This window comes from Battus philenor, unplaced genomic scaffold (assembly GCF_028537555.1).
Source record: "Battus philenor isolate CCGP_79_NKW_IND1 unplaced genomic scaffold, ilBatPhil1.0.hap1 SCAF_22, whole genome shotgun sequence".
Lineage (NCBI taxonomy): Eukaryota > Metazoa > Arthropoda > Insecta > Lepidoptera > Papilionidae > Battus > Battus philenor.
The window spans coordinates 3,116,212-3,142,171 of record NW_027181685.1 but is presented as its reverse complement, the minus strand read 5'-3'; the positions used below and the strand labels follow the sequence as shown (position 1 = coordinate 3,142,171).

Genomic DNA, 25,960 nt, shown 5'->3' with positions numbered 1-25,960 from the left:
CCACACTAGAAGATACATACATTCTCACAGTTGATCCGTGAGTCCCAACGGACGTCACATGTAATCGAAGAGAGAACTAAGATCTCGTGGACATTGCGACTCGTCTTTAACCTTTTCGTTACCAGCGCCGGAGTTAGCAGACGTCCACTGGACGACCCGTGTGTACCAGCGCCGAAGTTAGCCGGCGTCTACTGGACGACCCGTGTGTACCAGCGCCGGAGTTAGCCGACGTCCACTTGACGACCCGTGTATACCAGCGCCGGAGTTAGCCGATGTCCACTGGACGACCCGTGTGTGCCAGCACTGGCGTTAGCCGGCGTCCACTGGACGACCCGTGTTTACCAGCGCCGAAGTTAGCCAGCGTCCACTGAACGACCCGTGTGTACCAGTTCCGGAGTTAGCCGGCATCCAACTTGTAATGTGGCCTTATTTGTATATCCCTGTTTTAAGATTTCTCACAGCCAAATAAATTACTAAGAATTATTCTAACTTCTATTTTTATTTAATATATCAGTAAAACCTTTTAATATGTAACACTAATGAGAAAATTCGAAAATCAGCCTACCACCATTCAATGTGCACCCTTCGCGGCGCGCTACCCAGTCCAGTAGCGTCACTTCGGCGGAACGGACTGTGGTAATGAAAGGGTTAAGAAAACCACCGCCACAGACTATACACATCGAGTAACGCCGCGTTAAACGACACCAAGTTGACAAATATTGCCACAAAGTGCCATTATGCGCTGCGCCATTCTCCAAAACCTTTATGATACTATTCCCGTAGGTATATAAACATACGTGTAATTTTGTCAATGCAAGCATTCCGTACAAAACAGTGCATCATTTCTGATAGAGATACTCTCTACTCTTAAGGTTTTCATTTAAATATTGACCAATAATAAATACATTTATAATGAAAGATTTGTGTGGACAGGAGTCTCACTGATTTCCAAATGGCATATGCTGGTCTCAGAAGGCAGGGTGCTGATGGTGCCTAGCCTAACACAATTTATTGAGCTAGCGAAGCTCATGAGCTCTCGGGAGCTTCAGCTACTACTTAACTACCTTAGATTGAGACCACAGCTTGGGCTGTCACTCCTCGGTAACAATACCTTAGCATTCTGGCACAAGGGTGCCGGAGCAGGCCAAACCTCGATATAGTCGGTTGCTATTGCTATAATAACGGTAATTGTTTTAAGATGTTTGCAAACTAACCGCAATTTTAGAAGCACGTGTAAAAGTATATTGCCAACGGATATGACGTCATCCGTCTACCATTTATTACATTGTTACGTAAAGAAATATGAATCAGTCGTTCGGTTTAGTCACTGCAGACAAGTGACTTTACAGTTTTTATTACATCCTTATAACGATAAACGTTTTACGGGGTGTCATAAAATTAACACGTACTTCATTCGTGGGCATCCGACGACCGATTTTATCAATGACGCTGATTATTATAACTATACGTAATTCCCCAGAGATATGGATAAAATAAAAATAAAAACTTTTCTCTTCACGAATCTACTTTATTTTTAAAGAATTATGTCTTTAGACCATAATTATCTGACGCTTTTAAGGTCCCATAACGTGCAAGCAAGAGGGCTTTGGTAGGAGTCTCCCATAAAACGCCTTTTTTAAATGTTTAGTAACTAAACAATAAAATAATAAGCTATGAACCTTAGGAAAAAGCTTGAAATAAATAAAGAATTTTGGAAAACGTTTTGGTACGCAATAAGTAAGGAGACAGACTCGGCGGAGTGCGCTAGAGTGGAAATGTTAAGTGATGGATGTAACAGCTCCTTATTACTGGCCAGTACCACTTTAATACTTTTTATAGATAAATTATTTTTACTTCTTACTATTCCGATTTGAATTCGGTCTGCGCTCGAAGTGTATCATTGGTCTAGACTTGTGGGTCAGCAATTGCGCGATAACATATGTAGCTTCAAGCGTGGCAGCTACAACTGTATTTCCCTGACTTTCTTCCCCTAAAAAAGTCATCGTCATGCAACGTAGTATTTCTGCGTAGTAATAACCTTTAACTAGAAAATAATCTATTTATTATACTCCTGAATCCTAAACTTACAACGACATTGACGAATGTAAGTTATATTTCGTTATTGTCTGAATTATACTACAATATAACAGTACTTTCAAGCAGTGGCGTACCTAGGGGGGGGCGGTGGGTGCGGTCCGCACCGGGCGGCACTTACCTTGGGGCGGCATTTTATATATTTACTTATAGTTGTAAAAACCAAATTTTTCATTTCAAATTTATTTTCTTTCTTGAATAATGAATAATTATTATAAGTTTAATATTTGATTAATATAAATTAATATTAACTTTATAATTTTGAATATTAATCCTCGGTGTATATAAATGACTTTTATTGTAAATTTTGGATTCTAATTCAAGAACAAGATAATAATTTTATTTTATTGTATTCATTAAAATTCGTTGAATTCGTAAAAGGATCTTTACGACTTTGTTCGGCAATTTTTCCTAACAAAATTTTTTGATGTCAGTTTATAAATGTCATTTCTTTTGAAAAGTTTGTATGATTACTTTGAAGTGATATATCAATATTTTTTTAAATCTTAAACCACTATTTGATTGACATATAATAGAAAGGGCGGCAAACTGGAGATCGCCCCGGGCGGCAAAAGTTCTAGGTACGCCACTGCTTTCAAGTCTACAAAAACATATGGAAGGACGCTTGCTAAGTTTATAAATATATCTTATGGCTTTTCATTTAACACCGCCTACCGCCATCTAGCGGGGATTGGCCCAAACAAACATTTTTCGTAGTATTTGTTTACAGTTTGTAATGATAAAAACCAGGGAAATAACGGTTTTTAAACTGACTTCTATTTAATACATTTTTACGGCAAATTTGTTTAAACAAGATTAACATTACGTACAATTCTTATAGTAGAGAGAGATACATGTTTATCAGAGAGAGAAACCTTACTTTTTTCCGCCACTTTTCGAAGTCAGGCAGTAACAACCAACCAAGTCGAGAACCTCGTCAGATGATAAGATAGTCAGATATAAGAATTGTTTTTATTTTTATTTTTATTAGGATCTGTATTTCACAGACATTAGCGTCCGTGCCTTTGTTTTTACATTTACGTTTAATATTTCCGAAAAATTTCTTTGCTCGCGTTTAGTACATTAGTGTTTACTAAGTATTTAAATCTTTCAACTTAAATCGTAAACTATTTATAACTAAGTTGATGTCAGATAATGCAAACTTTTTTAATACGTTCCATGCATTTGGGGCGTGTACGTCCCCCGCTGCACTTTCCGTTCAGTTCATTTGCAGTTCTCATTGAAAAACAAATGATTCTTAAACAAATGAATTGTAGGGTCGAATATACTTAACTTCACATCACGTATGATAATGATTTTATATATTTGATAATGATTTAATGTAATGCATATTAAAATTTATAACCTCTTCTCGATGATTATAGCTACTTTTATGACCACGCGGCCTGAATGGAAAATCTACAATAATTGCCGTGGCACGGAACGTGTTAAATCATTGGTGTCTTGTTAGTAACAATGTCCATTTTCTAAAATTACGGTTTGTATGATCCACTTCGAAACATTTATGCATCGACCATATACACAAGTCATGAAAACAAAACCAGTATAACCCGATTTGTTAGAAAGTCAAATATCTTGATCCTTTATAATGGTTTCCAAAGTTAAACTCAAAGCAAAAAGTGTTCCAACCGCGATATGATCTGCGAATAACCCTTAATAAACTCGGACGGGTTTTGTCTCTGTTCATTTTTACAATATTCTCAATAAAGTATCAAAAAATTTCATTTCTACGCTTTATTTTCATTTACAAAATCCCTTTCCTCAGTTTTTACCAAATTTTGGTTTGTCCTGATACAAATATATTATATACTTTACAGGGGACTCTAATCACGGTATTATTATATGTAATTATTGGATAATAAAGTACTTTTTTTTTGTTTTTGTTGTATAAATTTCTATTTTTATTTGATATTACTTTCCGTATTAATGTGGAAGTCAATTATAAATGTATGAACAAAGTTGTTTACGCATGTTCATGTGTTAATTTAATGACTTTGAACTGTGTTTATACTGTAATGTTGCTATTATGTTTACAGTTATCTGGTCGGCGATATAAATAGATGATCTTTGACCCTGTTGTTTGTTGCAGATGCCACCAGCGGCTTGTTTTTATCCGTCCACTCTGATAGTAATTATTTAAACTATTTTAAAATGTATTTGTATTAGCATATGCACTGTGATTGATCAGGCATGTAAAGGCATTAAAGAGGTAAATGTATAAAACATTTGCCATCAATTATGCAGTATGTAAAAATCATCATTTCAGAAATTATAAATTACCTAATAATAATAAGAAAAAACGTTTTAAAAATTTAAATTACTATAAAATAAAATTCAATGTAGTTTACTATCTATACCTGCAGAATTTGTACTGCCAGAAGATATTGAACGATCGTATTTTAATAGAAAGAAAATAATTAACGTAACATACTTCTGAGTGGTGTAACATACTTGAGGAGTGGAAGCCCAACGGTGAAGAACTAAGACTTGCGATGGTAGTTCGCGGGTTCAATTCTCGGGATATAGTCTCATAATTCACACTTTGTGCATTAATTATATAAGATTGCCACTTCTACGATGAAATTTCTAGAGGATGGGCAAGAGCATCCTCTGCGTATCATAATACCACACTGCGATCATCACCCTTCCATGCCTGGGTATTATGGCATATCTCCCATAGATATCTTTGGCCTTTATGCCTCCTATATCTATAAGCTTTGTCGCCGCCATACATCTTACACTGTATAAGAACATTACACTAAGACTCTACTGTCTTAAATAGTGTAATCTACAATCAATCTGCTTCGCATTTCAACTTGAGGTTTAAATAGAAAATCAATTTGGCGAAAAGGACACGTTGATGTATACCGAGAAATCGAGACCCAACACATGTAAACACATGTAACTGAACCCGCACTGACACACGAAACGCACCCGGGAGTCACCAAACGGTGCCACAGCCCCCACAGGACGGGCACGCCCGCTGCCAACTACGCTCCAGCCACTAATGTATGCCAATTCACGACACTGCAGAGTAAAACCGATAGCGAAACACCCAGATCCACCCAGGAGTCCAAGAAAACCGGGCACGGCTCCCATGTTAATAAGCAGATGAACCCACTGTCTCAAGCATATCAGCCTCTACCTAAGACACCCGGTCCTACCCAGGAGTCCCAGAAACCCAGGCACGGCTCTTGTGTAAATCAAGTAGGTCCGTCGTCCTAGGCTTCCATCAAACTCGGTCGGATCACCGATCCGGAAGGGTCCTACACACTCGCCCCTGCAGACCCGCGACAAACACCTTCATCTCAACATTGTCTTTAACTTATCTCTCGATATACATCATCTCATAATACAAATCAATCTACCAATGATTTGTGCAACTTACCCTGGCGAAGGGTAAGTACTAACCAACCGTCATCGTGCAAGAATCTTACCGCGTGAGGCCTGTGACCGTTTTACCAATCAGTCACAGCACAACACGGGTCCACCTTTGCACTTCTCACGCGCGCACTCCGTGCGCCAACACATACTTCACCAACGCATGTTCCACTAGCGCATGTCGTATTCTCCTTTGCACGTGCGCACTTCGTGCGCCAACACATGCCTCACCAACGCATGTCGTATTCTCCTCCGCACGTGCGCAATCCATGCGCCATCACATGCCTCACCAACGCATGTCCTCTTTATCCTAAAAAATACTTCCTCCGTCTTCCCCAATTAAAATTCGGTCTTTACAATAACATTTCGTCCTCTCGAATATGAATTCGGTCCTTCCCGAATAAAACTCGGTCTTCATTCCTTTTTTCCATCTTGACATAATCTCATATTTAAAAAGAAGTAAAAATTGCATGGCAATTACACATTGTCAGGGTGACAAAAGAGGTTTAATACATTTAATTACACTAACCACGCCTCCGGAAAAATCGCGTATTTCGCGACATGCTTTGCAGTGGGCATCTATGGGCTGAAAAGAAGACAACTTCCAAGTGATCAGTTTATATAGGTAATTGCATATAGGTGTCAAAATTTTAAGGCTTTTTGCTGACACACGATCTATATATTCACCTCTAACTAATCAATCTGTATAGTGTCGAGATGAATAGATTGAAGATTTAAAAACTGTTTTTTCTATACTAGTTATACCTCTGCCTCTGCCATTCATCTTTCAGTGTTAAGGCTGTGTTTGTGTGTCTTAAATGGTAGTAATGTTAGTTAGGTTATAGCAATTGACCATGTCGTGCTTCAGTCTTCACGGCTGCCTTTGACAGTCCAACCTGAGGTTCTCTTTCGGTCGCCCTTGTCTAATGGAGCAATCCGCCCATGCGAGAGAGCACATTGCCTCACTAATACGGTATTTAAAATAATGTACTACGGATCGAATTAATTCTCGTAAAGGACCACACGAACGTGTCTGAACGAAATGAGGTCAAGTCTATGCGTATACTGCGTTTTGCCTCCCCAAGCCCGAAGAATCTGTAAATACTAGTAAAGCAAGTGACCTTCCTTTAAAATACCACCCATGAACCTATTAGTGTATATATGTAATTATTAGATGGCATACTTAACACGACGTCAGTGCCCAAACGTGTCCAAAAAAATGAGAACTAGACTTTCATTTTATTTTTCATATATCAGTAGAATATCTCAGGTACGTTTTTATTACGTATTAATATTCTGAATGACTGAAGATGTAAAAAAATTATGCTCAGAAATGTATGGTTAGTGTTTTCTTTCTTTATACACAAAATAACCGATGTGACATAGTGAACAAATTTCTGTTGAAACTTGACAAGTTAAAATCGTCGAAACCACTTTTAGGTAGTTATGGTTGAATATGGAACATGTGGACTGACTGAGTATATCACTCAATGAAGTAGTACGGGGAGCAAAAGATCGATCATGGCGTTCTTTAGTCTGGGCTTATACCTTGTAGTAACTATTATGTAAACAAGATATTTATCTATTTATTTATTTCTTTTACAATTCGTGTAATAACAGACTTAATACCTTATAAGCATTATATACTAGTCAACCCAAAGCGGTGCAGAGATTAACAGGTAGGTGTAACGACGTTATACCAAAGATAATTACTTGAAAATATTCTATATATACATTGCAAGTGCTATACTTATGGATATACTCAAATAGGATACAATATATACATAAATTGCACATACATATATATACAATTTTGTCAAAATCAGATAAGGTAATGATCCTTCCATCAATAGGACTCAAACCTTTTATTGAACATAAAACTTTCAGCTGATTCTCTAATCCCAAGAGGATGTTTAAGTTAAATTTGCGAGAAGGAAGAAAACAAAATACTTGACGACTGTAGATTTCTCTCGTGGTTTACGCAAAGGCTGGGCAAATAAAACATGTTATAGAACAGTAGTATAAAATATATTTGTAGCATAAAGCCGAGTGTAACAAAGTGGGTAGACAGAGCATGTGTGCGCCCGATCTTCGGACGCGCCGCCTGTATCAACGTCGCATACTGCAAGAAGACGACTTCACGCGCTGGATCTTCTTCAGAAGTATCTAAAAGAAGAATTATTTTAATATTATCTCGTCTTCACTGAATGGTTTTCTTCCACCTAATCCCACTTCCCTTTCATTTCAAGTGGCAGACGATCACGGCAGATCATAGGCCTCCCCTATATATTTTATAAGACATCTCTTGATACTTGGCCACTGCAACTTCTCCAGCTCTTTCAGTAACGGAAGGTAAGGTTAGAGATTACAATGGCAGGAATAAATACAACTCATTAATTTATGATTTAAAACAAGTCTAACAGTCTTGGTCTAGTGAAAAAAATACGACAAATGACCGCAGATCGTGGATTCGATTTCCGAGAGACAAATTTGAACAGTATTTCTTTTAGTCGTATGCTTTTAGCGAAGCAGACGTGACCATGGACGTGGTTGCACAGCTCTCCTCAACATTTCTTCTATGACCAGTAAAACAGCTTCTTGCAAGACACAAAGGAGGGATAATCGTATAATACTATTACATATTACCATGTTGTCGTGGTCAATCTTTTTCTGCTGCAATTTCCTGTGAACGGCAGCTGGAGGAACCGGCTTCTTGGGCAGCTGGTCGCGGGCCGATATCGAGGTCTTGGGGTTCTTTCGTGCGCTAAGTATCTTGTTCAAAAGGATGTGATTGTGCCTCTCGATTTCTCGCAGCCTCTCGTTTGTGAAGGACATGTTGACACGCCTCGTCGGTGGAATCGAAAGAGAACTGGAGTTGTAAGAGAGTGAAAAATTTAATACTCTAATTTAATTTAGGCGGTATAGCCTTTTGGCTAGACTCCGACGTTTCACCGTAGTTCACGAGTTCAATTTTACTTAACTGACTCTTTACATTCAGTATAGCAGTTCAAATGATATATTTAATTGGTTAAAGTAAGATTATGTGATCGAACCTTCCCTTGACGGGATTCAATCGCAAGGTACGGCTTTGCTCCAAGCGCCACTTATTTATCGAAGCCTGTAGTCTAGTCAAATAGGGGATCTCACTAAAACAAGGTGCCTCATAAGCGATGGTACAGTAGGCATGCGGCTGAGCCTGTGGACCCAACCTTGGCCCGGTTTTGAGGGCACTGGATACTATAGTAGATAGAAATACCATATAACACTTTACTTCTACTCGAGAACAGAGAATCTTCTGTAAATCTAATGATGTCCTCACATCATCATCATTAAAAAAATTACCAGCACTTTTAAAATGAATTGAATGTCAACCAATGGCAGACGATAGCACAAGATAGAGGAAAGTGGAAGTCTCTCGTTTCGGAGGCCACTTTGGGTCACTGAGCCAGCGGAGTAAGTACTTTTAAAATGAGGTGCAAGGAAGAGTACCTTTAAAAACACTAAGTGAGGAGACGACCTTTTGTGGACAATTTTGTTTTACAAAATCCGCCAGAGATGTTACGTACAATAGTTTGGGGTGTACATATGTTACGACCCTTTTCAACCGATGCCCAATGGTGCCTCCCTATTGTTTTCTACTGAACCATATGCGTATCATCATCATTTTAGCCATAGCACCTCCACTACACCTCCATAGATCTCTTATGCTCGTGTGCACATGGCATAAAAGTCTTGACCACGACCGTCGCATGGCATCGTTCGTCTCTTTCTCTCTCTCTCCCTATTTCTCTCCGAGACACTACGCTCTGTCAGATTTTGGGGCGAATCCGTCAAGGCTTGATCCATTTATCGCAAAACCTGGCGAGTTTTCGACCTTTAACCACTTACTCTACCAATGACTAGTCGCCCATAAAGTCGTCTTTCTTTCAAAAATGTAAGTGTCGCGACGGTTAAAAGTCATATCATATGTTCTCTAAAAAAGTATTGAAATTACCATAAATACTTACCCGTAATTACTAGATCGTCCTGATACAGATTTTTTATTAGCAGAACTGTTGGATAAACTCTTCGATAGTTTTACTAAAGGTTCCGGTGGTGGGTTTACGCTGATGTTATTTACAGACTTGCTTTGTTGCTTCAACTCCTCTATCTCAGTCTGGTCTTCCTCAAATTCATCGGAATAAGCCGCTTCGTCGTTAGCATTGGATTCTGTATCGGATCTGTCCTTGCCGGAATCAGAATCCTCTTCATAGATGCACGTCTCAACGCATATGTTTGGGGGACGTTTCACCGCGTCTACTATGCACCCCATCTCATTCAAATCCTTCGACAGCTCATCAACTTCATTATTATTCTCCTCCTGGTACAACTGTTTTGATTTCATTTTATAAGAGTCTCCGGACGAAAACTCTGTGTCTATGTAGCCGTTTAAGTCTACTTTTGTTTCACTACGTGACATCGTGCTCATAAGCGTGCAAATTTGTTTATTCAAACGCTAAAAATTAGAAAATACGTTAAATGTGCCTACTACTACCACAAATTACTATACTTTACACCATAAATAATTTAATTATCTACTTTTTCAGACCGTAAATATCTTAATTTATATGAAATATATTATCACAACACGTCCAAAAAACATTAATTAATATTTAAAAGAAAACATTAGCGTATATATTTTGTCTACAAAGCAAAGAAACAAAAAAAATTGGCATTACACAAAGTAGCTGAAAATAGAAATAAATTACACGTCAAAATATTTGTTTTCAGAATCTTGTCTAAATTAATCAAATCGTTTCGATCAGCCAGATACACTTTGCAGTCACTTTATTTTTTTTTTCAACAACTTTATAAATAAACCGTATGTAATTAATAAAATCAATATTGTAATCTTAACAACATATAAATAATTGTCGCGCCTTGTATTCGGTTGCTAAGAAACGTTCGGATACGCTATCCAAAGTATTTTAAAATTGAACTTATTGTACCATTATATTTATTTCTTATCAATTATTTGTGCTTTACATTATGTTATAAGCGGTTTTGAGACTTATTCGCATTGTTAATTAAAATGATTGCTTTATATATTATTATTTAATCCTTTTTACAATCTTTATAATGGCAGACTTAATGCCTTTAGTTATTTTTTATCAGTGAACCCAAGGCGGTGCAGATATAATTTGTCAGCAAGTGTATTATAATTATAAGAAAAGCATATGCTATGCAATGCTTTTCTTATTTTACTATTTGCAATAATAAAAATAGTATACTGACAGACGTATTTGCACTACAAGTTTAAAGTTAAACGACTATGTATTGGACAATTAATTTTAAGTTTTTATAAATGATAACGGATGTCAAAAGTCGTAAGAAAAATTAACTACATTTAATTATATAAAAAGGATCAACAGCTCCTTAATAAAAGATTAATTGTAATTGTGATAGAATGTATGAAATTTTATTTTAATGCATGGCATCCCTCCGATAAACGTTGACGTATGCTGTCAAACACACTCCGTTCTGCCGTTCATTCATAGTTCACCATCATCGCAAAAGAAAGAAAATACCTTCCTGCGAGGGGTTGAAAAAATTGTTTTAGTGTAAAAATATGTTTCTTAACAACACCATAGATAGAATTTATTAATTTAACACTGAAAATGGTTACTATAATCAAGAACCAGTTGCTGAAACATTTGTCAAGGTAAGAATCCTCATAATTACAAGAATGTCTATGTATTACAACTGCACAATGAAACAATTAATTTAATATTAAATCGAAATTTCCAAAAAGTTTTTTTTATACCCTAGTACTTTAAATGGTTTACCTAATTTATGCGTTTACTTAAATTATTGTAATTCTTTTCGGGGAATGTACATATACAAAATTTATTTACTTTTTTTTCATCTCACATAAGATGTCTAATTGGAATTGCGACCAATTGTCACCACCGGTTTTTATACCAAATAAAAAAGTAAAACTTTCTTTATTTATCGAAATTATTAATAAAATAAGTTTATTTATAGCTTGAAGGATTAAAAAGTACTACTTTTACGTTAATTTTGCTGAGAGTGAAGGTACATAAATCAAATTTTACTAATGTTAATCATAAACTATGATCCAGTTGTAGTTGTTAAAGAGGTAACCATATTAAGTCCAAAAAAAAAACTTAACTGTATTGTTATTTTAACAGATACACAAAGAACCTGTCACCTGAACAGATTTCATTATCAGCCCTCCGTGGTTCTGGTGAACTTCAAGATTTGACTTTGGATGAAGATCTTCTTACTGATCTTTTGGAACTGCCTGCGTGGGTGAGGTTGACATCAGCAAAATGCAATCGAGTGTCTTTCAGAATACAATGGACCAAACTGAAAACAGTTCCTATTGTTTTGGTAAGTTTCCAAATTATTAAATGCTTAATATTTAACAATAGATGAATTGCAACATGAAAATATTTGTCACTTATATTTTAAAGCATTGTTGGTTGTCTCTAATCATTTACTACATTACTGCAAAACTATAGGTAATATTTTGTCATTGGTAACCATCCTATGCCCAGTTGCCATAAGCAGGGCATTTGATGATTATAAGTAATACAAGTAACTTGTAACAATGTTGTGGCATGAAGGGGTTTTGCAATTTGTTTTGATACTTCTTTGCTACAGTGAATGACAAATCTATTATATACACTATCTAATCCTAAGTGATTATGCAAGATATGGAATATTATCTCATTTACATACAAGCTATCCCATAAATCAGGTGATAGGTAGGTTATACAGAAAAATAATTAAAATAAATAGTCATAATTCTATGTCTTCTCTAGTGATATTTGTATTACTATAACCAGAAGCTTCATTTCTTTGAAATATGATTATCACTTTCTATTACTGTCAGTAATTTATAAACTTTGGATATAAATTCAAACTACAATAAATTTTGAAACAAAATTAACTAAACTTTTATGTTGAAATTTATTAACCAATACAGAAAAATTTATATGAGGCAATGATTTTTTAATTAATTGTCTGGGGTTGCTCTCTTCTGTCCTATTACCTAATTTTGGCTTGACATTGATTTATAAGACATCCTATATTATGCTTGTGACTTCAAACCATAAACTAATTTTAATCATTTATTTATAATAATAATGGCTAAAGCAAACATTTTAAAAATTGATTGATTATTTTTAATTAGAATATTTTGTTGCAACCTAGTATTTGCTTGACCATCTGTATCATTCATCTGACCTCTTATTGTGTATAGCATCAGATATATTTAAGACCAATTTATTTGAAGGATTTTTTTAGAATCTTAGTGATACCATACACATCGGTTATTGCATAGAGTAACAAGCAATTGAATTGCATTGAAGCAAGTTTGGATTAGGCCTTTGTGGACTGGCAAACATACTGGACTAATGTTAAAGCATTGATTATATATAGAGAATAAATAAGTAAAATAAAATTGAATAGTGTATGAATTAAGAGACAGTAGATAGATAGAAGCGATGTCTACAATAATTAATGTGAAAATAATGTGTTCTAATGCCATGATTAGTATAGGTATTACGTTATCAAACATCCATGTTAGATTACTGTCGCTATTCACTAGCAAAGAGCCTTGTTTAGTAAGAGTGGTCGTACAGCCTATCTCACATCTTTAAAAAATTACCAACTATTGTATGACAATCAATACATAGAAATGAATATTTTTTTTATATTATAGTAAAAAGCACATATGACCAATATTTTTAAATAAACAGTATATTCCTTACAATTATAAATTACTTGATAGGATTTTTCTAATTGTAGTGCAACCCATAGATTATGAATTTAGTGCCTCATACACTACAACTCTGTATGTTATAGTACAATAAAAAATTTCTGACAATAAAAATGGTATTCAAAATGTGGTAAATTTTGTTAGACAGCAATGATGATTAAAAGAAATTATTAGGGAAACCGGAAAGTAATGTCGTTTCTGTCGACATATTTTACAAAACAAAAATTAATAATAATTTTTACTACTCTAGATTTGAAAATTTGTATATTAGATGTCAAAAGGCTGTTGATAACGAAGGTCAAAATATTGTTGATCAGAAATAAAAACTTATTAAAAATGTAGTCGTGTGAATTTAATTTAAATAAGCGACATTAATTTCGGCTCCACCTATTATTATTATTAATATCATTTTTAGTTTTTCTTTTAACATTATCTATCAATTATAACAAAATAGTAATATGAGAGAAAATTTGTAATGATAACATAGTAATTTGAGAGTAAATTTGCATAAAAACCGACGAAAATTTAAATTTTTACCACATGACTTCAATTGACATAAATTTAAACAACAATGGGCTATAATAGTATTTATAATGCTTGAATAATCTTTTGCCTTATCAGTAGAAACAATTGTAATTGTTGTTGTCATACTATATAAGTAGTAAAAATGTATTAAGTACTCCTGTATGTGCTATATATAAATAGTTAAAGCTAGAAAATGCACAACTTGTCTCAATAGTTAGTGATAACAAAACAAAGATGCGTTTACATGAGACCAAAAAGTTGCTTTCATACGTTTGTACTGTGTGGAAATGTTCTCTCGTGTGTACTGTTTTTATTTAGTCCAGAATTGGTGTTTTTAAGAATCATTTCTATTTATGGTATCATTGGGCGTGTTTTATTCATAATTATTCTTTAACCAAAGACTTGGTTTTTCTCGCACAACGCAATCTATTACATGGCAATTTCCACCGACAATTATTATTGGCTAATCCAGTAAACGATGATAAAAGATACATTAATTTTAACTTGCGCTCTTTTAAAAAGAAATCTCGTGTAAACACATAATTAAATGTTTACATAGTACAACTACTAGTGTTAGCCAATCGATAGAGGTACTTGCAATGGTAGGTCACGGCTTCGATTTCCGGCATATAGTTTTATAACTCACACTATGCATGCATTGATCATATTGCCACTGCTCACAAACAATACTTTACAGCGTAATATATTTTTTCTATTGTTTCCACGTTTTTTGTTGATAAAATGTTTTGATTACCAGGAAAATTTAATCTTTGATGATTAGTTTTTTCCTGACGCTTTTTAGTGCCCTTGCAATAAGATGGAGGTTTGTTAACAATTTTATTGAAGTATTAATTTATAATATAAATAAACAACTAAAGTACGACACAGAGACTTAAATGCATTATTTCGTTTAAAATACAGAAGCCGTACTTTGTTCGCTGAATCAACATTGGTCGCTAGACAGTCCGGACAATGACCCAGCGATAATGCCGTTTTAAACGTTAAATTTGTGAAAATACAGCATTAATATCAATATAATTGTATAAATGTATATTGAATCATGAAATTACCTTCAAAATGGTCAAAAATACGGAGCGTCTTCATCACCATTTTAGCTATTAGGCGTCCATTGCTAGGCATAAGCCTCTAACATAGTTTTCCAACTGGACCAGTGGAAGCAGTCTTTAAATTTGAAAACTAAAATAAATTTCATCATCTAAATATATTGAAAAACATACAGGAATTTTAACTTTAAATATTAACGCCAGTAAATGTTTGAGTTTCACGAAAGTGAATAGAACTTGATTTCTGTACTTTTTTGCCCTTCTTCCATATACCAACACAATTTCTCTATTAAAGATCCCTAATTGAAAAAGGAAATCAATTTCCTCGCTCTCTTTCTCTAATTTGCATAGCTTCCTGTAGAGCATCTTGCCATCTCTGACAAGACTAAAGAAATTGACGAAGACCATGTAACAGTACCGGCGGAGCGCATATACTGCCCACTGCAAAGCATAGGCGTCCGTAAAGATCGCCTAGGTGACTGGCCTTTCACTGCCCGAATCCAGCGACTTCCTGCGATCTCAACTATGCCGGAGGTCTGCCGAGTCTTAGGTCTATTGAAGTCGCGTCTACCGGGTCTTGATCGCCTCGAGAAATTTTCGGCCTATAGGCTATAGGCCCCGCTTACTGCCTCAGAAGAATAATTATAATTTTTTTGTTAAATTATTTCGAGCTAAAAGCTTTTTTAAATAAACTAATATATAATCCTTTATATCAATTACGTTACTCTAAAGACATTGTGTAAATGTTTCTCTTTACATAAGGTTGATATTTGAAGTAACCAAACTTGACATTTAAACAGAGGCCAAGTAAAATCAGCGAAACGTGAAGCCTTCCTACCGTTTCTATAGCTATTTAGATAAAGTAATCGAGGCTATTGTGACGAGGCAATAGATTTCTTCTTATTCGTTTCAATCTTAACTGGCCATTATAGTGCTAACCCGGCGGTTGACCCCGCCGCGCACATACCGTAGGTGCGGTACAGCTCTTTCGGTAACACTAGTTGTCATAGCCAACTAGCACGTGCCTTTATAGGGTATACTCTACTCTGCCTTTCCGGATAAAGTTAATAAAGAATTATTCTTCAAAGTGAAGAAGGAGATGATAAGCCAATATAATTGTCAAATATTTGTTTACATGTGGCTCCTTTTATTAAAGTAAAAATTTGTGTACACACGTATATAGATGTAATTTGACATTTTGTTCACATGTAAACGCATCCTTACCTCGTTTCGGAGTAGGTCTTACAGTGGGCGTCTATAGGCTAATACGATGACGTCAAACTAAATATTACTTCTTTTAATCTCATGATCGAGATCATTGAAACGGTTTCAAAAGGTTTTCGAAATTCGGGCAACGATAGAGGCATAGAGTTGAATAAAAGAAGAAATGTCAATTTATATATAATTGTTTTTTTTTTTAAATATCTTATTAACCTCTTTAGTTCGTACGATTTAATAAAGTTGTCGATATACATTTTATCTTTCGTGAAAAATTAATATTTATTGTCTAATTACTCCTTGATGTACAAGGCATAGTCGGCAGATGTTAGTCATGAAATTGAATAAGGATTTCAGTCACGTATCGAGCAGTCACGCTCTCGGCTTTTAGTGTGACTATATCTACACATACATTACCTCCGTAATGGGACGTCGTGGGAGTTGTGTGTTAAGATGTCGGTTATCATTCAATATTAGCGGTTTGACATCAAAAAATGTTTATTAAACTTACGAGTAGTAGAATATTACATATATTTCCAATCTCTCTATTGAACTCTATTGGACTATAGTAAAATTATTTCCATTGTTCTTTTATACAGCGACGTATAACATATAAATTTGGTTAAACTATGCTTTGGCATAAATAGATAAGAATGTTGCGATATATATTAATAGATATGACATTAATTACACGTGAAGAACTTTGTTTTCACTTCTGTTTGTCTGCTTATATATGTATGACTGAAATTTTGGGTAGCTAAGAAAATGTTTCAGTACATATATTCACTTCATCACTTTTTAGTAGGATCTCCACTGCTAGATATAGACCTAAGCAATAAATTTAGAATTTCGAAGCGGCCTGTATTCTGCGTTTTCCGCCAACCTTATTGACCAGTCCACCTATCGGGTGAACTTCCTATATTACGCCTGCCGGACTGTGGTCTCCATTCTAGAACCTTCGGTTTCAATAAAACATAAAGAAAATGAAAACAATTTATCACCGTGTCATCCGATAGACGCTACTTGATAATGTGATGCATGGAAGAAGAGTAAGGTAACAAAAAATTAATAAAAGAAAAATGAAATCCCTGTTCCCATACAAATAGGGGTGGAAAGAAAAGTCCCCAATAGCGGGGACCTGTTAAATAAAAAAAGATAGACGCTACTTTGTTTTAAATATTGTACTGAGAATGTGATTTGGTTTTGGTCACGCGACAGTTTATTTTCATCAGAAATTGACGTAGGTAACATTAGATATCATTACTTACAATCAGATATACATAGTTGTTGGCTTATTAAGGAAAGCACTTTAGTAAAATTAAAAGTATGCATAACTTTAATGTTGTAATTATAACATTTAATTCATTATTAATTTCCTTAAGTTGTTTGTTATTACGGAATATATTATTGTATCGAAAGAAAGGTAGTTTAGAAGATACGCATTTTTGTATGGTCCCGAAATTAGAGTAGGAGAGTTAGGAACAAAAAATACCACTACTGCTTAATAAGACAAGCTGACCTATCGAACTTCGTTCGTCTAATAGTTAATGAAAGAGTTGTTACCGGATTTTGAAATTTACACGCAATTATTTTAGTAAATAAATATGGCTTATTATCCTATTCCTGATGAAGACTAATAAAAAAACAAAAATCTTTAAAAATTGGTCAGCCCAATTAATAGTTATAGATGGCGTAACTAACACGACATTGTTATATGTAATAAAGATATTGCTTCTACAACCGATTAGTAATAATAAATAATATTAGAAATTTAAAACCAGGTAATTGAAAAAGATTTACCCTCATTATAATATCGGTTTATAACAACCTTTCAAACTACTGTAAAACAAAGCATCCACACAAAACTTCTCCAATAACTGATTTCAGTTAAACAGTGCCCCTGTGCCACTAACGCCCTCTTTTATAAACGATGTCTTCAATACGAACTCCAAGCTTGTTCTTTATTCTTAACAATTATACTACACCACTTCTAATAGAAGTGTATATTTTTGAACAGGAGGAGCCAAACGCCTAGATAGTGTAAGCCATTTTTAGAAACTTATAATATTAGCCTAGGATTAAGTTAGTCTACTTCAGGTGGGCAATTTGCGTTTCCACACACTCCACCCATAGGTAAAAAGTTAATTGGCATCAAACAGTTTTGCTCATCTCATAGCCAATATTTAAAAAATATCTATGGTAATTTTAGAATCAAATCATTTTCTAAAATGTAACGAAGCACGCGCAAATGTTTTAACATAACATAAACGCAATTACTAAGTTTATCACTGCAAACAATCGTGATGCCAAACACACTGCCAGGAATGCTTACAAAGTAATTACAAAGTTTCAGTACGCTCGCTTTGAATTCGCACGAAGTACATGAATAATTACAATTTAACCAAAGAGGTTGATTAATTTTTTTTCTTTCTTTCACGGTATAACTTCTCGTGAGACGAACAAACATAATGGAAATAAAGAAAAAGAAATTTTGGTGACCAAATATTAACAGAGTGATTGGCTAAAGGTGTAAAAGCTATAAAGGAATAAATGTCAGATTACGGTAAACTTATTTAAAAATAAATGATGTCCGAAGTAATAAATAACGTAATTATAATAGTAAGTTTTTTTTTTAATTAGATCATTACCTATAAAAATAAATGATTTTTAACAATCTGTCCCTGTAGACTGTACTGCCAAAAGTTTTTTTTGACTTGTCGCATTCAAATAAAAATATTTCAGAGTGATTAGTTTATACAATAATTTTTTTTACATCTTTTTTCAATTTGCTGATAAATGAATTGTACATTCACCTCTATAAAGCTCTAACTACCTATAACTTATCAACAAATATTTATTTATATATTTGTATGCATATCTTCGTGTTTATATTTATACATACATGTCAAAGAATTAGCCGCATTTTTAAAAAGCGTGTTGCCAGCAACTCGCGCAATAATAATATTATTCGGTAGATTAAAACACATTTTCTATACATCATCGTCTGAGAGAATCTTATATTCGACAAACTGCGTAACAATGTCTTAGAGCAGGGATGGGCAACATGCGGCCCGCTAAGCATTTTTAAAGTTGAAATTATTTTATCAACTTTCTTCCATCAATATATTGTTATAAAATTAATTATAATAAAATGGTGGTATATGCTAAACTGAAACAATTATTAAATAATAACCACCGATCAAAACTGAGTGATGTATGATTAGGAAGGTGCGTAAGTATTATATATACGCATGTGTAAAGAAAACGGTGCAAAATTTCTTAGTTAAATTTTCAAATATATTTTTATTTTGCACTAAAATTTGTAAATTATTAATTATTAAAAAGTTTCTACTACCTAACTACCCCTGTCTTAGAGATTTGAAAGCTTCGGCAGTGCAAGTGACCAGTGACTCTGTGTTTGGGGTGCAGGTGTGTCGCCATTTATCATCTTAATGTCAGCCAGGCCTCCCACAAAGATCATATCGATGACCGGTCTTGTGTTACCCGTATCCAGCTACCTTGACTATGACGTTAGTGCATCATTCCTGCAGCAAGAACGCGTTCTAGTTCTCTCTTCTCTATGTAAGAAAAGGACCAATATTCAGCCACTTCCGCACATGCAATGGTAGTCGTGCAATGAAATGCACCGCCCGCCAGCCCTCTGATAAATGCTCTCTTCTCTATATCAACAGCTAACACAAATATCGGTAAACTTGCACCCTTATACAGGATGTGTGACCTCCACAATGCATATATTAGTGATATTGATATATTCTCGTGATCTCTCATATCTTTTAAAAGATAATTTCGTTCGAAATTACTGAATACACCCAATAAAATTTAAACCTCTTTGGAACGTTACGGCTCGCTGTGACTCGTAATTATTGCGGTGTAATATGCAGAATGCGCTGGATCTTTGATCCCTCTTTGGTAATGTTTATCATTGTTTTGTCATTGTTTGACTTTAAATCATTAAATGTTCTTGGTGAAATAGTTATAAGGTAACAATTATAACTAATTTTATATTTCTAAGTTTCTAAGTTAGTACTTTCTTACTGCCTTTTGTTAGTGTTTATCTCCAATAAAGTAAAGTAATGAGACCCACCTGCGTTTACGGTTCATGATAGCCTCGGAACCTTTTGCACTAGCGATGTACCCCGCCCGCTGCCAATTGGAACGAACAAATCTCCGAGTTACGTCCGCGATTTAAACCCAAGAATAATGCTTACAAACATTCGTCTCTTTCAACAATTATTATATTATAATCAAGTTATCGTAAAACAGTGATATTTATACATAAATATAACAAGATTCATATTCATAATTCAAAATACGACGGAGACTTAAAACAAACAAATTCTCTCCCTCTATTCATGAATTATTAATTCAGTTGGATTCGCATCGTCGAACTTGTTAACCTTCGTCGTGTTAATGTTGTTAGAGTTGAGATTAAATATCTAATTGATTGTTTTATGTTTAATTAAGTTTGTAACTTTATTCTTGACAAAGACAATAACCATTTCGACTCTTAAAGAAAATATCATTCGCGAGGTTAGTGCTCTCCCACGATTGCTTCTGCAGCGCATTTAGACTACATAATTTTTAATCAATAAAATCTTACTATTCTTTTTTTTTTATTGGAATAAATGTGGAACTATAGTAGTTATTTTTTATTTGAATTTGAAATTGGAATTCTGCCACAGGACACAGTAATTGTTTACTGATGGTAGGTAGATGATTTTTGGAGGTACTAGATCACATCCTGGTCTTATATAGCCTCGATGTTATCTCATACCAGGCTGTATTTCCTCTAATACCTATAAAAGCGATACTAGAATTTCCCTTCTTCCATAGTTGACGCTGATAAATTAGTAGTAATGTCATCTGAATAGTTCTATCTATAATAGTAATCGATCGGTTCTAGACAAGTAACCTTAAATCGAAATATTAAAAAAGCTTCGAGTGACTTATTACGCCAAAGTTCTCTTTTGAAGTCGTCAGTCAGTTATACGCGCAGTAACCCTGTGGAGCGTCAGCTTAGGTGAGATTACAAATAAGTTAAAGAGCCTATTCTTTTCACGTAACTTAAACTAAGTTATTGTGAAGAGCTCTAACATATGAAGCATAAAATTAAATAAAAATACCGACCGCCGAACTGTTTTTATATTATCAATGTTCTTAGCAAGATTCCACGTTTCCTTTGTTTATATTGAAAGCATCGTGGAAAATAAAGTAAAGTGGATGCTTTCCAAAGTAAAAAAAAAGTACAAAGTATTTACTTACCGATAGCCAATAGCGTTTGAGTACATTGAACACACAGCCTTCACAATAGAAATAGTTATTATTAGTATTTATTTATTAAAATTAATGTATCAGAGTGTAAATCTTGAAGAATCTTGAAATTACTGTAACGTTTCATAGCATATTTGATATTACATTATATTTTTAAGTAACGTATACTATCTTCTTAGACTTACGATATACATTATAATGGATCAATGTTAACTTGTAATTAATTAGTGTTTAGTAAGAAAGGGTCTAATATATAGCTACTTCCGCTATGTAGCAGTAGTCGCCACCACGTCCGCACAATTAAAAATGATCGATCATATTTTACAGAAAATGGCGCTTCTTCTATTTCTAATTTGTTCACGTTTGGACGCTACATTTGTAAAATAAAGTTTAATAAAAAATGGATTGTTAAGACTTGTTCTTTCGTTACCAGAACTTGGACGAGGTGCACATAGCCCTGGAGGTGTGCACGGAGCCCAGGGTTATGAACCCGGGCGCTGCGAGTGCAATGCCCGTTCCCGGGAAGTACAGCTACATACATAAGGTACCTATATCATTGACTTGTTTTGTGATATTTTACATTTTCTATTTTATTTTTTCTAAGAATTTATAGAACATAACCAAAGTGTATCATCATCATAATTTTAGCCATAGAACTTCCCCCTGTTGGATATAGACCTGAATCCAGTCTTCCGTCTACCTTAAGAAGATCGTCTTTCCACCTCATGTAAATCTTTATGCTGAACTTGCCGGTTCGTGGTCTTCGCTTCCAGACCTTAAGGTCTCAGCGACCGTCTGTCGTGAGGCCTGCCCACTATTACTTGTCAACTCGCTGGTATAGCCCAGCCTACATGGGAAGGTGACTCGATCACATACTGATCTCCTGATCGGATCATCTGATTCAATCTCGTATGGAATTTTTGAGCATACAGCCTTCTATATTACCTGTTGTACGGCTGTGGGTCAAAGTGTATACTTATTGTAAAAGAGTTTAACTTCTTTGCTAGATTTAGCAATTTTCTCTATCTAATTATCTAAAGTTGGAAGTAGAGATTAAAGCCTTTTTTTGGCAAAATAATTTAATTAAGGCTTATAATAATTATAATGTCATTTCTCTTAGGGAGATAAACGTAAAATTCTCTGCGGAGATTTTCTAACATAGCCTTGTATTGCCTTCTAGTATTTAGAATTCATTCCTTGATTAAATATAGTTGGTTTAGCATTTTGTTTTTACAAGTGACCTTATTCTCTGCAGGTTATAGATGGCATTTCGGTGGCGGTGAACCAAGTTCAAATCGACTTCAACTGCGACGCGTTTACCAGTAGTGTACAGGTAAGGCGTTATTCAGATATATCTACCCAGGGGACATCATAACTGGAGAAAGACTTTACCAGTTTTATTCACCTTTTATAAGTTTGCTTATAGAAGCTCTTATGGAAAAAGAATTCTGTTCTCAGTACGGCTTGCGTTTGCTTTATCGATTAATCACAAAATCAATTGAGTATTGCATATGTGCGCAAAAGAATGATCAAAATTAGAGTAATGTTAAAAAAAATGTGAACCAATGCTATGTTTTAAATTTATTTATTTATAAATATGAATATATTAAAGAGTTTAAAAGTCGTATTAAGTGGTTTTAAGGGTTAGCTGAATACAGCCTTTTGTTTCGATAAAGGTATTTAAGGCTTGCTGTGAATTTTCCCGATTGCCTTAGTGCTTGTGAAACAAGTTCTCCGTTGGGGTCACATTCTTTCAATCGATCGTTGAATATTAAATATTTTAAATTTAGAATTTGAGCGAAATGGCTACTTGTTATTATAGAATGTCCGAAAATCGAAATATAAAACATAGTTTAGATATAAAACAATTATCGTAGGATATGTCATTTTTTTCTCACGTAACTAATTTTGTCTACCTGACAAGTGCTATGTAACATCGAAAAGTTGATCTACTTCAAAGGTGATGTAAAACAGTGAAGAAATAGAATAACAATGCAAATGTATTTGTTGGACATCATGTGGTTACAGATCTCCAGGGTGACGGTTGAGTCGCGGACGCCAGAAGGCCGCAAAGGGGACCTAAGACTGACTAGAATCAAGTCCCCTGACACCGGTCAACTTTTAATATTTAAGGTGAGTTCGTGAGTGAGAAGGAACCTTCAGGTAAGCAGTGTTAGCACAGCGGTAGAGGACAGAAACTTGTGATCGTAGGTCACAGGTTCGATTTCTCTGAATCAATCTTATATATTTTATAATGTGCATTGTTTATATAGAAATTCCACAAGACAAGTTTCCAGACGATGGACAGCAGCGTCCTCTGCGTACCATATTACCATAGTTCGATCGCCAAACCACCTGCCAAGCATGGCGATTATAGTATATACCCCATAGATATCTTTGGTATAGGCCTTACCTTGCATAGGGCGTTTATGAATCTCCAGGTTGATGTATTATTTCTATGAAGCAGTAACAACTCACAAAGAATACAAAAAAGTAAATTACTTTAAGCATTAAAAGTAAGAAAAGGAAAAATACTATATATAGCAATATATTTGTCCTTTTCTTACTTAGGATGGACTTCCGCAAAATTACGCCTGAATCCATTAAATACTTTAAGCGTTATCTTACGTTGTATAGTCCTTAGAATACCTGTGTTATTTAAAATAAAGTTTTTCGAATTTCAAATATTTTTTTTATATTTCTTTGTTACGCTATGCAATTTGTATTGATTTGTGGTTAGTGCTCATTATCATCATGTAAGCTGATAGACGACCTCCAAGCATGACCGATCTTGTGCTATATGCTACCAGCGACTTCCCACGATCTTAATTATATCGTCGGCCCACCTAGTGGGATGCCTACCCACGCCGCATTGATACAATTCATTAATAATATTAAAAAAAATCTGCAGGAACTCGAATGGCAGAGCGCGAGGATAGAGGCGAAGGCCTACGGCGCAGCGGCAGCTAATCTACCTCCACTGCGACTGCTGTTGGGCAACACGCATTGTAGAATCGTTATCAAGAAACGACTATCCGGTAAGAAATGCAAGGAGAGTTAAAACAAATTGCACTCCTCGTGTAGAGGAATTTACAGCTATATTTATGTACAATTTTTTGATGCACATAAACAACGTAACAAACGTACCAAAAATATTACATCTAATCTTAAAACTAGTCCATACTCTAAAGACGGGTGTACACTAGCTTCTCAGTGAAATTAGGTACAACATAAAACATTATTCTAATTGAATCTATGGAATTCTTCCTAGATTAGTTCTAGTCTTGGATTCGTGCATTGTATTGTTTCTGTGATGTTTTTGCTGTTACCCCTAAGGTTTTTACAGCTTAATCGAAAATGAGTTCACGGAATGGAAAGGTCCGTGAATTATACTAAAAACTAAAGAATTCAGGTTTCCGAACCTACATTAGACACTCAGAGGATGAGGCAGTGTATATTCATCAAGCATAACCATATTTATAACAATGTAAAACTACAAAAACAATGACATTCTTCAACCAATCATAAGCCGAGAAGTGTTATAGAGCGCACTCTTTCGCATGATATTAAGAAATATATTTCTGTGGAATTCCCCTTTTCAAGGCGCCGTTGGCGATGACGTAATGTAGATCCTACAAGACTATAAATAGACCGTGAAATGAAGCAAACATTAAAAAAATAAGAAAAGGACCAATATTTAGCCACTTCCGCACACGCAGTGGTAGTCGTGCAACAAAGTGCACCGCCCGCCAACCCACTGATAAATGCGCATACGGCAAACAATGCGCATATAGTTCACAGACCTCTCCGTTTCGTGAACTCGTTTCCGATGAAGCTGTAAAAGCCGCAAGGCTAACAGCAAAAACTTCACATGAGACAATAGAAACAATGCGAATTACATAACTGCCACCGTTAAACTACTCAACACGTGATTCACCCCTCCACGGGGCATTTTCAGGAGTTATGTTACACCGATTAGTGCCAAACACAGAGTCCGTGGCACTAACTTGCACGACTACCATTGCATGTGCGGAAGTGGCTAAATATTGGTCCTTTTCTTACTTATGATGGACTTCCGCAAGGTAACGCCTGATTCCACTAAACATTAAAAAAAATCATATATGTTTAAAAATAACAAAATATGTTTTACAAAATGAATTTGTGATTTATCATTTTACAATTTAAATTGGATAAAACAAAACATTATCCTAATTAAAACTGTAAGTAAAATAAAACGAAGATAATTAGGTTCGTAATTTACATCTTAGACATTCTAGATATGGATGCGTTTTAGGATTGTTTCGAGGGTACTGAAGACAATCATCTAGGAGGTTCTAATAAGGTCTTAGAGAGTAATTCTTCTGCTTAATCAAGGTTATTTACATTTTAAAACCATTTGATGACTCAATGGTTATGATAATGCTCTCAAACTTGTTTTTGTGTAATAGATAGAGTCCATATAAAAATGAGAAAGTATTTTTGTGCGGTGAATAGGGACCGAATAAAAAACGTATACTGACTTGTCACTTGGACAAAAATCGATATAGTTTTATCGAACAAAACAATATTTTTTTTTTAT

The 25,960-nt window shown here is 34.9% G+C and overlaps 2 protein-coding genes across 2 annotated transcripts in view; one reads left to right on the top strand and one right to left on the bottom strand.

Moving 5' to 3' along the window:
- Window positions 1-7,536: 7,536 nt before the first annotated feature.
- LOC137923799 (uncharacterized) lies at window positions 7,537-10,312 on the bottom strand. Its single transcript, XM_068767072.1, has 4 exons — window positions 10,215-10,312; window positions 9,504-9,991; window positions 8,143-8,365; window positions 7,537-7,662 (listed from the first exon to the last, which is right to left on the bottom strand). The coding sequence occupies exons 2-4, from the start codon at window positions 9,962-9,964 to the stop codon at window positions 7,606-7,608; spliced, it is 741 nt and encodes a 246-aa protein (XP_068623173.1). The 5' UTR covers window positions 9,965-9,991; window positions 10,215-10,312; the 3' UTR covers window positions 7,537-7,605.
- Window positions 10,313-11,033: 721 nt separating this feature from the next.
- LOC137923641 (bridge-like lipid transfer protein family member 3B) overlaps window positions 11,034-25,960 on the top strand; it is a 37,823-nt gene continuing 22,896 nt past the window's right edge. Inside the window, exons 1-6 of the mRNA XM_068766862.1 lie at window positions 11,034-11,197; window positions 11,688-11,889; window positions 21,815-21,925; window positions 22,637-22,714; window positions 23,410-23,514; window positions 24,293-24,419. Of these exons, the coding sequence (XP_068622963.1) occupies window positions 11,154-11,197; window positions 11,688-11,889; window positions 21,815-21,925; window positions 22,637-22,714; window positions 23,410-23,514; window positions 24,293-24,419 (667 nt within the window). The 5' untranslated portion in view covers window positions 11,034-11,153. The remainder of the gene's footprint in view (window positions 11,198-11,687; window positions 11,890-21,814; window positions 21,926-22,636; window positions 22,715-23,409; window positions 23,515-24,292; window positions 24,420-25,960) is intronic.